This window comes from Nansenia antarctica (assembly GCF_963989245.1).
Source record: "Nansenia antarctica genome assembly, chromosome: 9".
Taxonomy (NCBI): Eukaryota; Metazoa; Chordata; class Actinopteri; order Argentiniformes; family Microstomatidae; genus Nansenia; species Nansenia antarctica.
The window spans coordinates 20210015-20223131 of NC_137679.1; the positions used below are offsets into that span (position 1 = coordinate 20210015).

The following is a 13117-nucleotide window of genomic DNA, read 5'->3' on the forward strand; positions in this document are numbered from 1 at the left end:
AGAAATACAAGACAACCATTTAGCCATTTATAGACCGTTCATTTCTTTGTCAGTGGGCAAACCTACAAAATCGGCAGGGGATCTGATATTTATTCCCCCCACTATATATATATAGCTATAGCAATCATTTTAACTATATAAACATTGTATGATCATTGAATAATGTATTACAAACAGTATAATCAGCTCCATTGTTTCTTAAACGTCATGTATCCAAACTAGCCAATCATAGAAAGGCTCCTCTGCAGAACTTCTATCGCCATGTGACATGTAGGGGGCCGTGACGTAGTACATGACTGAATATTGATGGTGCCCAGCTGGCAGGTTTGAGAGCTCTCTCCGATCTGAACTACAATCAGTAAACATGACCAGTAAGTATATCAGAAGCATGTTTCAGTTTTCATATTATATGTTACTTAACCATAGACTTGTAGGTAGTTAAGTAAGCTAATCATTCTGGTCTGTAAGACCATGCAGATATAACGTTAGCAGACAACGCAAATCCGTAGCTAACGTTAGCTCCAGTTTGGGAGGATGCAATAAATATAGCTATAATACAAAATACTTATAATTCGATAGATTTTGTATGATTATACGAGGTTTTCATACACGAATATGGCTCGCATGTCTACTTTTCATTTGTCTAGCTTTCTTGAATAAATGATGAGATGATGTATTATTGTACAACTAGTTAGCACACAGCTCTGGTAGAGGCTAAAGTGCCACGCACAATAACACATCCTCGCCAGCCATCCTGCCGTGGTCAGCCAGAGATCTTCAGTTAGGCCACAGTCTCCAAGCGTTTTCACTAACCTCAAATAATGAAATGTACCCGATATTTCTACATTTACATTTATGGCATTTGGCATATATATTTGGCATATATATTTTATTCCTGGAAATTAGTTTGTAGATGAACTGTTACCGTAAATACAAACGAAGGACTCCTACTGCATCATTGCTTTGATGGTGTCATCAGTAGACAAAGTAGCTCCGTCTGTGACAAAGTATTATTTTTATATTTATACAACATCCACGTGTTCATATAATCAGTCATACTAGTGATGGGTGGGGCTAAAGACAATGCTGCTCTGGAATGTCAAACCTGGAGTGCTGTTTGCTTTTGTGACAATTTAGTTTTTTGCTGGTCTAGTGGCTAGACACTGGTATGTAGTTTACACATAAATCTAATAAAATCCTAAAGGCTTTGCACATTTGGCTGAATCTGGCTTCAACAATTCATGTCAATTAAGATTAACATTAAGTAGACAGATGCTATTATGTCAACTGATATTAATTATTATTCTGCTCACAACTGGGTCTCCAACCAATTCCTTTACAGGGGGAAATCAACGTGATCTTGCCCGTGCGAAAAATGCGAAGAAGCAAGGTGCTTCCAAGAAAGCTGACGATGGCTTGTCTGCAGCCGCGAGGAAGCTGAGGTGAGCGCCGCAAGTTCAGCTAGACCTGCAAATCCAAGGTTTAAGGACAGTGAAGTTGTGTGCCAAAGTTCAGGTTCATGTTCATGTTCAATCCAACCCAAGGTATTTTGGGAAGTGCTAGGAAGGGGAGAGGTCTGAGGAGGAGAGATGGGTCTTTACTCTCCGGTGGAAGATAGGTAGTGACTGTCATCCTGACAGTGGTGGGAAGCTCATTTCACCACTGGGGTGCCAAAACAGATAGCCTTAACCGAGCTTAGCTACCACTAGGTCCTTGAGAGGGAGGTGCCAAGCGGCCAGGCCAGTAAGGTGTTCTGGAGTGTTCTTCCACACAACATTTATGAACTGTATACATTTTTGGGGGGCTAATCGTTTTGTGTTGTTCTTCCGTAGGGATGCGGACATAATGCAACAGAAACAGAAAAAGGCCGGTAAGCCGGGAGATGATAAGCCGGGAGATGAGAAGGCCAATGATAAGCCGGGAGAAAGCAAGTAGCCACAGGAGTGGCCAGTCACGGCTACACCTTTTTATTCAAAGACGACCTGTTGTTTTTGCCCCAAGCTCTAGCTTTCAGACCCCTAGTAGCCTTTCGTGATGGAAGTTCTACTCTTCTTCAAGTTTGGAAAATTAACGGTTTCAAGGACTCAGGCTCAACATTAATCAGTATTTACAATGTAAAGAGCAGGAATGTCAAACTCCACGAATTGCATTGGAAAACAATCTTGTATTTTTGTATTCCCTCATTGACTAAATATCCCAATAAAATGTTTTGTTTATGGTTGTCGATACCATGTTTATTCTAATACTTTTATATCAAGGGCATAACAGACCTGTACTGTATGATGAACAGCAAATGACAAGATTAGATTTGGATTACCGTACATCTTTTATCTATTAAAGTAATGTGTTTGAACAAACTGAGGCACATCTGTACAGAAATTGTTTATTCAATAAAAACATGGATACAATTGAACATACACATTAAATAAATACTAAGTGTAAACATCTGGATATGTGAATACAGCAGTTGTAAGTTATTGAGTGATGTTACTTAACTGCCTCTAGTCTTTTCTGACATTCTAAAATCTTCCATTTCTACTAAAGCAAATCCTAAAATTGGGAAACGACTTGGATCAAACTGTTTAAAAATATATATTTGCTAACTTTACAGTAATCACTAGACATTTGTATTTTACATATTAACTCCTTTACAAGGAGTATTACATGACAACTATTACATGACAAAACTCATAGCCTTCCTCTCAAGCCTCCATACTGTATGCATTCCTCCCATGTGGTTGTATCAGGTGAATGGCACCATGGTTATACTCCACAGCAGTTTTGTAGAGCTTTCTTTGGATTGGTGGTCAACTTCACCTGTGAGTCAGACTCACGTCTCAGTTTCACGTTTTTCTTTACTTCTCTGTGTTGAAAGAAAGAAAATGTTTCATACTTTCATGGTGGAGAATGGTGCACTGAATGGAATGAGGCTCCAGGACAGTGATACTCAACCCTGGTCCTGGAGAGCCACAATGCTACAAGCTTTTGTCCCAACTCTGCAGGGATTTTGAAAATCAGTTGATTAGTTCAATCAGGTGTGATAAGCACTAGGCTGCAAAGCTGGGACAAAAACAAGGACCCACAGGTTCTCCAGGACCAGGATTGAGAATCACTGCTCTACAATTTAATTTCCTACCTTGCAAGGTGCAGTACTGCTTCCACTACGTTGGTTCCTTCTTTGGCACTGGTTTCACAGAACAGGGCGCTGTATGCCTGCAAACATCAGGCAATTTGTGATTAGTATTTACCTGATTGACCCACATGATGGCCTTGTTCTATTCACTAACAGGAGGTCCTACCCTAGCCAGCTTCTCCCCATGACTAGTGCTCACACAGCTTCCCTCTGGCTGCTCTGACCGCAGGTCCACTTTGTTTCCAATCACACACATTGGGATATTCTCATCTGTAGATCCCTGGGAAAAGAAGAACACTGTTTGTTCCTGATTGAAGTGTAACCATGATTATTCTCATGTTATTGCAAAGACCCCAAATGATAATTTTCTCATGGAAATATAAGACACCCATTTAGCCATTTTGTACATGTGATCCTATAGAAATCCAATTAAAAGTGTTGTTAACGCCAAGGATCATAAGAGCGCCATGGCATAAGCCCCTTGTTTATCAGTTTGTTCATTCTATTTATTTTATTGTGTTGTGTGTGTAGAATGCTGTTTGTGAATTGTTCCCTAACTTGTTCTGTAATCTTCTGTTAACAAAAAAACAGCCTTGGTTTGTACCTGAATCTGGTCCACCCACTCTCTGACATTAAGGAAACTGCTCTCAGAAGTTACATCATATAGCAGTAAGACTCCATGTGCTTTGCGGAAGTAGGACCTTGCAATACTGCGGAACCTTCAGTAGCAGGAAGAAAACATTAAGCTTTTGATGAAGCTCAACAGAGTTGCATCATTTGGAATCTGTCCAGCATCTCAGATCACTACAGCAGGAACCTAGCAGAGGACATACAGTGCTCGCCACAATTATTGACCCCCCTGGTAAAGGAGTAAATAGGGTTATAAAGAAAATTAATCTTTTAGTGAATTAGCTTAATGTCACACTCAGAGTTCTTCAGGAGCCTCTGGGTCAAAACAGGCAAAACAGGCTCTTGAACAAGCCCACTGTAACAGTTGACAATTTTCAACAATTGAACAATTTTCCCTAGCTCATCCCATCTACACTGACTACAGTAACCTTAAGCTCAAAGCCACTTTACTACTGAACTCTCTATTATCACTAGTGGCACCACTAGTGTATCCTGTCTTGTCTTACCTGTACTATTGCCAGCTTATCTTGTATTATGCCTAGTATGGTATTTTTTGTCACTTATTTGTGTCCTCTACTACTGATACTTTTTTTACATCTTGAATTATGCTTGAATTATTATGCCTTATGTCTTGTGCTGCAATGCAGTGTCAGGAACCGAAGCCTAAGAATTTTACTCTGTTACACTTGTGTAATGTGACGTAACAATGAACTTCAAAAAAAGTACATGTTGTTTCTAACAAAACCACAACAACACAAAAACTAAAACAAACACAAAAACAAAAACTCAGAATGAATTTACTTCAATTAAAGATTGGACATTTCTTTCAGTGACATTATGCTAATTCACCAAAAGGTGAATTTTTTATAACCCTTTTTACTCATCTTTACCATGGGGTGCCAATAATTGTGGAGGGCACTGTATATTATATAACCACATTATAATGTGGTAGCTAAGACCATATAAAAGATAAGGCTTCTATAAAGTGTCATATAAACATACCTCTCTTGCCCAGCAGTGTCCCATATCTGGAGGCTAGTCCTTTCTCCATCCACCAACATCTTCTTGATTTGGAAATCAACCCCTTTGAGCAAAATGATGTAATGGTCAAAAGGCATATGTAAAATGTTTTATCTAGAACATTAATTTCAGAGAATGGTAGACACCTCTAGTTTGTGATGACACAGCAACACTCTTTTTACTGTACTATGCACATACCCAATGTTGTCTGAATATCTCCCCTGAACTCATTGAGACTCAACCTCAGAAGGAAGCTGGACTTCCCCGATCCTGCGTCTCCAGCCAAAACCAGCCGGTACATGGGAGTAGGGCCCTCAGTGTCAATGTCAAGAATGCCTTCGTCTGTTTGCTTAGGACCAATACACATCAATTTGTTATGAAAGAATGGCAAATATTATTTTAAAATGTCATCAGCTATTTCACATAAGACTCACTATATATCCTACTATACATGGAAATCATATCCGTCCCATTGCTATACCTTCATGGAGAAGGCAGACAAGCGTCTTCGTATAGATGAGGCAAAGGAACCAGCTCTGCTGGGAGTCATGGTTACTTCAGATTTTATGTCTGATACCTGGTGAGAGGATAGATAAATTACCATGAAAATCTTAACTAAATACAACAGTATTAGAACACAGACATGATGATGTCAGTGGGTAAATGATCAGTTTTTAAACAATTGACTTTTGATCCTGATGTACTGAGGCATTGAAGTCCATTCATTCATCAATAGTAGTTGGTCAAACCTTGCAGTTGCCCTTACCTCAACCTCGGATGGGACACATGAATAACTGCGGTGCACAGTCTCCACAGAATCTCTGCTGTCATCACTGTCATAGTCGCTGCCTGAAATTACAGTGTCTATAGGCAGGGAAACACCACTGTCCAGGTATTTATCAGCCCAACTGGTCACATGGCAGTAATTCACTTCACTGGAGTTCACACCAGTGCCGTCCTGCTCTGAACTTCATCAAAACAGGCAAAAAAAAATCGATAAGACTTAAAAGTAGTCGATGACAAATCCTTATTTCTGGGAGAATGTGTGTACCTGTTTCGGTTAAGTGTGCTTTGTCGAATGGGCTTCATTCTTCGAGATGGAATTTCATTTTGGGGGGATAGCTGAGGAGAGGAGCATGCACAAAAAAGCAAAAAGTGAGGAGACAATCAACAAAAGTCCAAATTAAGCATCTGATTGCTGACAATCATTTCATGATTTCAGAAATGATGCATGTAGAATGTAAAACAAAAAAAAACTCAGTGAGGTGCCATATTCATCTGAAACTTATTTTGAATGTGAGCAGTTGAGACTTACCCTCCTTTTAGTTGATGGCACATCACTGGCCAAGGCAGAGCGCAATCCATCATTGCTGTCATACAGCTTTTTGTTCATTTCCCTAACAGGGAGGAGTCAATGTAAAAGATTATATCAGGTGCTTTGTTGATCCTTTAGCATTTCAGCCGTCAGACTGACATCTATGTTCTTCCCAATACAATGAGCATAAGGCAGGCCCAGATGTGCGTGCATGGCTTATAGTACTACACCCAACAGTAGGCCTATACTTGACTGACATGCAGCAAAAACATGACTCACTAATAGGATAACAATTGTGTCAGACAACTTACTGGAGAATATCGATGTGATTGGCGTAAGACTGGTATTCTATCACCATCTTTTTTAAGTCATCACTTTCTCTGTGAATACAAACGGATAAATACATCATTTTTTAACTTATTATAGCGCCTTATTCCAAAGCGCTTTACAATTGCCTCTCATTCACCCATTTACACTCACATTCACGCACCAATGGCGGCAAGCTACCATGCAAGGCACCAGCCCACTCATTGAGAGCAATTTGGGGTTCAGTGTCTTGCCCAAGGACACTTCGACATGTGGCCAGTCTGGGCTCGAACCGCCGATCTGCCAACCTTGCGATCATTAGACGCCAACTCTACCTCCTGTGCCACAGCCGCCCCTCATCTGTGCCCTGCAAATAACTGGTGTGGGTTTGCTGAGTCATGTGGACTTTACCCATTAGATTTGAGCATAGATTCAGTGTTCTGCTCTCACCTCACATGTTGAACTTTCTGGTCTGCATACATGTTCTTCAGCTTGTCCATCTCTACCTGCAGAATGGATATGTTTGTCTGTGCCTTCAAGAGAGAGCCCCGCAACTGTTCATTTTCCTGAGGAGAATAATGTGTGAATGTCTGATAGAATATGTGGAATATTGCTCAAATGTGAACAGAATAATGTAGTACATCAGTCAAGACACAGAATAACCTCTGAACCCTCCATTTATACCAACACACCTGCGTCAGCTCACTAATTTGGTTATGTAGTCTGTCAACATCCTCTCTGGAAGTGTCGAGTTCAGATTCCTCTCGGCACTAGGACGTAGAAACATGTTCAATAAATATAGCTGATGACATACTTTACTCAGCATCAACTGAGATTCAGAGCTGTCTGAGAATAATTGTACTGTGGCTACACCTACTGTACCTTTAACAACCTGTCCACAGCAGAATGCAGGTCTGCTACCTCATTCTCATGCCTTCTCTGCAGTGTCGCCATGGCTCTCTCCATTCTCTTACGCTCCTACAGCCACGAAACCCAAGGGGAGGAAGAGAGGGAGGAAGAGAGAGAGAGAACTGCATTAGCTCAGGCCTTAAAGAGGGGCTTTCACTAAACTTGACAGAGGAGCCTTTGTGAGAGTTGGAGCTGCTGGCAGCTACTTCCTTTACCACAACTATGCAGGTAGCCAACCACCTGTGCACCCAGAAGCAGGAAAGGAATGCTGTTGGGCATGTCCCTGCCTCTTGAAAAATATTTACATTCTTACAGCATTTATTTATTCCTCAAATACCCATCTGGCATGCTGAAATAAGTCCATACAACTCTTTTTAAAATAAATAATTATTTTTTAATTGTCAAAGATGCAATATAGATCTCCCCGTCTTAAAAACATATTTTTGCTTCCAATTCCATTCATAGTCTTTACACTTTATGATACCGAGAGACTAGAAACGATGCACCGTTTAATCAATCTCTCACATAAGTAAATGCCTCACCTCATTTCTCACCCTCTCCTCTAAATGGGTAAGCTGCTGCTGCTGGTCCTCGTCCAGCTCCACCAGCTGGCTGTTGTTGAGCTCCTCTGTTCTGGAAGAATATAAACCATTTTAAATTCTACCTTGGATGTCTACAATGCAAAAAGCCCAGAAGAAACAACAGTCAATAAAGTGATAGTTTTAAGATGACGTTGACGTTTTCCAAATCTAGAAAGAAAAAGCCAAAACAAAGTAAGCAGGTGCTTGGTAGAGAGCAGACAATCAGAATCCATAAAGCCCTGCACCTTCTGGGTCCAATCACAGCATGTCCCTTTGTATCCATTGCGCATGTGTTTTATCTAGTGGTCTACTTTGAGCAGGATCTCTCTCAAGCTACTCTGTTAAATGCTCCCTGTCATTATCAGGTGACGGCACTTGAGCTAGGCAGTGGAGTCAGGGGAGGGAGGGCTCTTGGGAGGAGAATACCACAGGTGCCTATGACTCTCGAAGAGTGAGATTAAAAAAAAGAAAAGAAAACGACATATTTTCACAGACTGGTAAACAAACATTATTGGGAGCGCTCTTGAGCTGTACAGCTACATTAATTTGCAACAATAAGTGCAGGATATAAATGGAAATATAAAACGGGCGCAGCTCAGTTTACCATTCTTGGGGAGAATGGGTGTAACATGAGTCAAACTCATGAGACTTCCTTCTTCCTTGACAGAAATGTCACCCCTAGCTCATGGAATGCAGCATAAGTGATTAAAATCTTGGTCTGTCAGGGCAGGCTTGTGTGTCTTACCCTTGTTCTGTATTTTTAGATTACCTGGTGGGCGGGGCTGGAGAGCCATTAGAATGATCTAGGACACCTGGCCTGGTTTCTCCTGTCCAGTGGCCTTAAAAGGCTCATTAGTCCCTCTGTGGGGGGGGCTACTCTCTACCAAGCACCTGCTTTCATAGTTTTGAACACTTAATTGCAGTTCATTGATAATTGTGTGGCTCCCATGACATTGCCTTGATTGGCAAGGGGCACACTTGTACATGATTGATAAATAGGCCATGTGTCTCTCTTCATTGTCTTGTTCAAAGCAAGGAGGACATTTCATATGAATGAACTGAATGCTGGCGTCGTAGCTTACGTCATCAGCTGGGAATTCCCTGTAGTCATTTGCGTCTACTGTGTGTGGTTTGAAAGCCTTGATTGGCATTTGTTAAGCATTTTTGGAGACACACTTAAGGAGTACATTTTGAATAAGTTTAAGTGCAAAGCCTTGATTTTTTTTCTTTGTATTTTTCCTCCTATTTTGTAAGGAGATTTGGGTGGAGACAGCGTTGTTTGTCTTATAGCTTTCACTTATGCAAGAGAGTGTATACACTGACTAACTGTTGTGCATTATCATAATTGTGGGGCTACCCTGGTAGGGATAATGGCTTTTCACCTTTGGGCTTTGCTGAGCTGTTCTAGTAGTGTTGTGGTGACCGTGGTTAGTGCAGTGGTCTCTGGGGCACATCCGTGGGTTAGGGGGAATTGCCAGCGTGTTGGTAGCGTGTTTCCGTCCCAGTGGGCTTTAGCACATAAGAGAGACCAGAGTTGAGTTTACTTAGTTAGATCTGCTTAGGCAGTCAGCTAGAGGGACTGCTCTGTTTGTGAGGCTGCCAATTGCCTCTTAAGCCTAGTACACACAAAGATTTTCTAAATCTTAACAGATTTTTTTTTATCTGAGACCTCAGACATGAAGATTAAAAAATCATGGATTGAACAGTTTTGATCGTATTGTGTGTGGTGTGCTCCGACATTCCCAATAGAGCACACCACATACATAAGGATCTGTCCTACGACAGTAGAGTCTCGTCGCCCAAGCCAGAAATCTCGCGTGATCAGGGTAGTAGTACTCTGACTGACCTGTACGAGGCAGCCATGTACGACAGGGCAAATAAAGTGCCGAAGAACGAAAAGAAGAAGACGCGGCAGTCAGCTCGCTTCTTGATTGGCTACATTCCATTCCACGTCACAATCGGACTCGCGAGTTGTCAGTTTCGACCACAAACAAGAAGACTTTTGATCGTAAATATTGCCCGACCATTTTCCGAGCAGATTGTCAGGAGAAATGTTATTAACACATCTCACACCACAGGATAATCTTGTAGGATAACGTTTAGAGCCATCCGATAAACGGGGGTTTGCTGTCCTTGGTCGGAAGGGGGGAAATCGGGCCAAAATCAGCCAGATTATCTTTGTGTGTACCAGGCTTTAGTGAGCATTGGAGATGTCAGTGTCAGGTCTTCTATATTTTTGCCAAAAAACTGAAGGTTAAGCCCTGTTTGAAAATCAATCTGGTAAAAATGTACATTTTGACAGACCGCTGGGGTGTTTTCTCCCAGTTTGGTTGACAACGGGTGGTCTCTGTCTAACAACAATTCCTAGTCTTTTGACCAACAAAAATAATTGCTCCTGTTACAAATTAAATGTGAGAAAATTGGAAAATTATTTACACTGGAAAGAACGAGACATTAGATTTAATAGGCTAGTGTTGTTAACTTCTTTCGTGTAACGTCAGAGGTCCAACTCGGTGTCGCGTAGCCATGCCCGCATCTCTGGTTCTAGGTCGAAGAGGCTGGCTTCTGAGGGTGGTCTATATAAGGGGCAGATGGTGATTATGTGGTCGGCGGAGTGTTGTTAACTATACATTTGAGTAAAATTACTCTTCTGTGTTTCTACCCTGTCTTTATGGACTCAGACCCCATCCCACTTCTAACGCCAATGTAGCGAACGGCGGGGTAGAGTAACTTGTCCAAAGTGGATATCGAACTTGCGACCTTCCACTCACCAACAGGCCCTGCTAACCGCAACACCGAGAGTTTACGTCCTTGGTGGAGCTGCCAATGAGCCTTATACAGGGTTGTTACAATACTTTACATTTCATCTGCTCACCTACATTACTGATCGTCACTTCCTATTGGATAACAAAACAAGAGTTTATTTAGTTATATACTTTTTAACAATAAATTATTGATAATTATTTCCTTATATTGTCTGTGTGTGACTCTATTTTTGTTGTGGCCAAGAGCTGGGTCATAACAAAAGTGTCAAGTGTTCATAGTGCAAACTGATTCAAACAGAATGCACAGGCCTTATCTTGATAGAACTTTATTATGGACGGCAGCACTACATCATTATGGACAGTGCAGCACTACAAGTGTTTCTTCAGGTAAGTACTTTAGATGTCAGTCCTCTGTAGTGCCAGTCCAAATTAGGATTCATCATATGCAGCCTTCTCTCCAACCTTGCTCATATCTGTGCCAAGAGATGATGCTGTGCTGTGAGAGTCCTTACCTCTTGAAACTGCTTTCCAGCTGCTCACTCTCAAGCTTGTGTTCCCTGCTTTCACTTACAAAAGCAAGGATGACAGCCTCATACTGCTGCAACAGCAATTCTGAGGAGGTATAGAGGTCTTGGTATAAATCAGCCAATTGATCCCGCAGCCTGAAAGAAGAGTGAGACTACCATTGATAAGTGCCCTATGTAAGTTATGGGACAGTAAGGGACAGTTTCTTCTTCTTTTTGCTCTATAGGCTACTACCACTTAGAAATCACAACACTTTGTATGTAGTCCGTCTATTTCAGGTCACCAATAGTAATGATTTTACATGTTTATGGATGACACTGCCATAATGGGCAACAGGAGGTAAGACATAATTATTTCCCACAAATCATGTTGTTCACCTCTCCCTAACTTTCATTGATTCATTTGATGTTTATATTCTGCACAGACAAAGCCACTGTAGCCAGACCCTTTAGGTTAAAGTCTCCTGTCTGACAGGTGCAATTTAGCCCCAAACTTGCCTTTTTGTGAGGAGCGTTTCACAATCCGTCCTACTCTCAAATTCGTCCCATGGAGTCCTCTGTCCTTGAAGAGACACCCCGAAAGAGGCTAAATTCAATGTTTCAGAAACCTCTTGGAATCGCGAAGAAAAAGTACTGTAATTGATACATCCATCGGCATCCGCGTCGAATTTGTTGAACAAAGCTTTAATCTCATCCTCAGGTACATTCAGTTCTCGACAAACAACTGTGAAGTCCTCATACTCGATCATACCAGACTGATTAACATCACAGGCTGAGAAGAGTCTCTGAAGGCTGGGTCTGTCCATAGCTGCGTATTCCGATTATTCAGTTCAGTTCGACTGTTATCGCTCAACACTTCGCAAGAACACTTCCCAAAAAGAAAACTACATTTAAGGCAGTCTTCAAAAAAAAATGCAATAAACTCTACTTGTTCATCATTCAATGGTAGTCGATGATTCCCTTCTCTGACGGCTACTTCTTGTATCAGTTCATCTTATCTCGCAAAGAGGTTTCAGGGTGCCTTTCATCATGATACAATGTATTGACACGTGACTTTCCCACGCTAATTAACATCCCTCTCCTCCAAAGGTAACGTGGATAAAAATCCACTGATTGGCTTAAAGGGCCTGCAGGCGTGGCTTCGGCTATGCCCCCCCAATCATGTTATACTTAGCCATTTTGATGTTCAAATTAGATGGTATAATGTTGAAATATGATGAAAGTGCTTATTAAATTAATTTGTATAGGAAATATGGGGTCATGTGGCAGAATTCCTATGAAATCCAATGACTGTTTTACTTTTGGGTGTGGACTGCACTCGTTATCAAGAACACTTACCTGCCTGTTATTGTTTCACAATGTGTACACTAGAGTTATTTACCCCACCCTGCATGAGATAGGCATACGTACTTTACAGCCATGCCTAATTTACCACCAGTCTCTCTCTACAGTATTATGTAACAGACAACTCTGTCAAAAACTCGACTACACCTATGACTGATGTATTGACAGAGGACACAGTCACTGTTCACTTTTCATGGAGTAAAGGATAGAGGAGATAACAATGTCTTCCACATATACCTAAACACGTGAGAGAATGTTGTGGTCTTCAAGGACAGTAATAAGCTATCTATCTCCTGAGTCATTTTTTGTTTTTTATCCACATTTGGTCCTGATATTAACTTAATACAAAATATATGAACTGACAAGATTTCATTGCCGTGTAAACAAACTGTAGAAAAGGGTTTTGTGCTACTAGTATTAAAATGACTGACAATTTTTATATATTGCAACCTAATATTAATATTACAAAAAAATATATGTAAGATGTTTATAGAGGTCATGAACCATCAAAATGTATCCATTTATCTTTATTTGAAAAATTTAAATAAAGTGCTTTTATATACAGTACAATAAAAACAACTGAAACAGTA

At 40.9% G+C, this 13117-nt stretch overlaps 1 protein-coding gene across 1 annotated transcript; it reads right to left on the bottom strand.

The window, feature by feature from the left end:
• Positions 1-1932: 1932 nt before the first annotated feature.
• Positions 1933-11989, bottom strand: rasef2 (RAS and EF-hand domain containing 2; the record flags this gene model as incomplete). Its single annotated transcript, XM_080538759.1, has 17 exons — positions 1933-2863; positions 3137-3213; positions 3300-3413; positions 3738-3852; positions 4766-4847; positions 4982-5132; positions 5265-5360; positions 5550-5751; positions 5835-5905; positions 6099-6180; positions 6410-6478; positions 6855-6970; positions 7097-7174; positions 7287-7382; positions 7856-7946; positions 11172-11321; positions 11682-11989. 17 exons carry the CDS (start codon positions 11987-11989, stop codon positions 2764-2766), a joined length of 1998 nt encoding a protein of 665 aa, XP_080394885.1. The 3' UTR covers positions 1933-2763.
• Positions 11990-13117: the final 1128 nt, after the last annotated feature.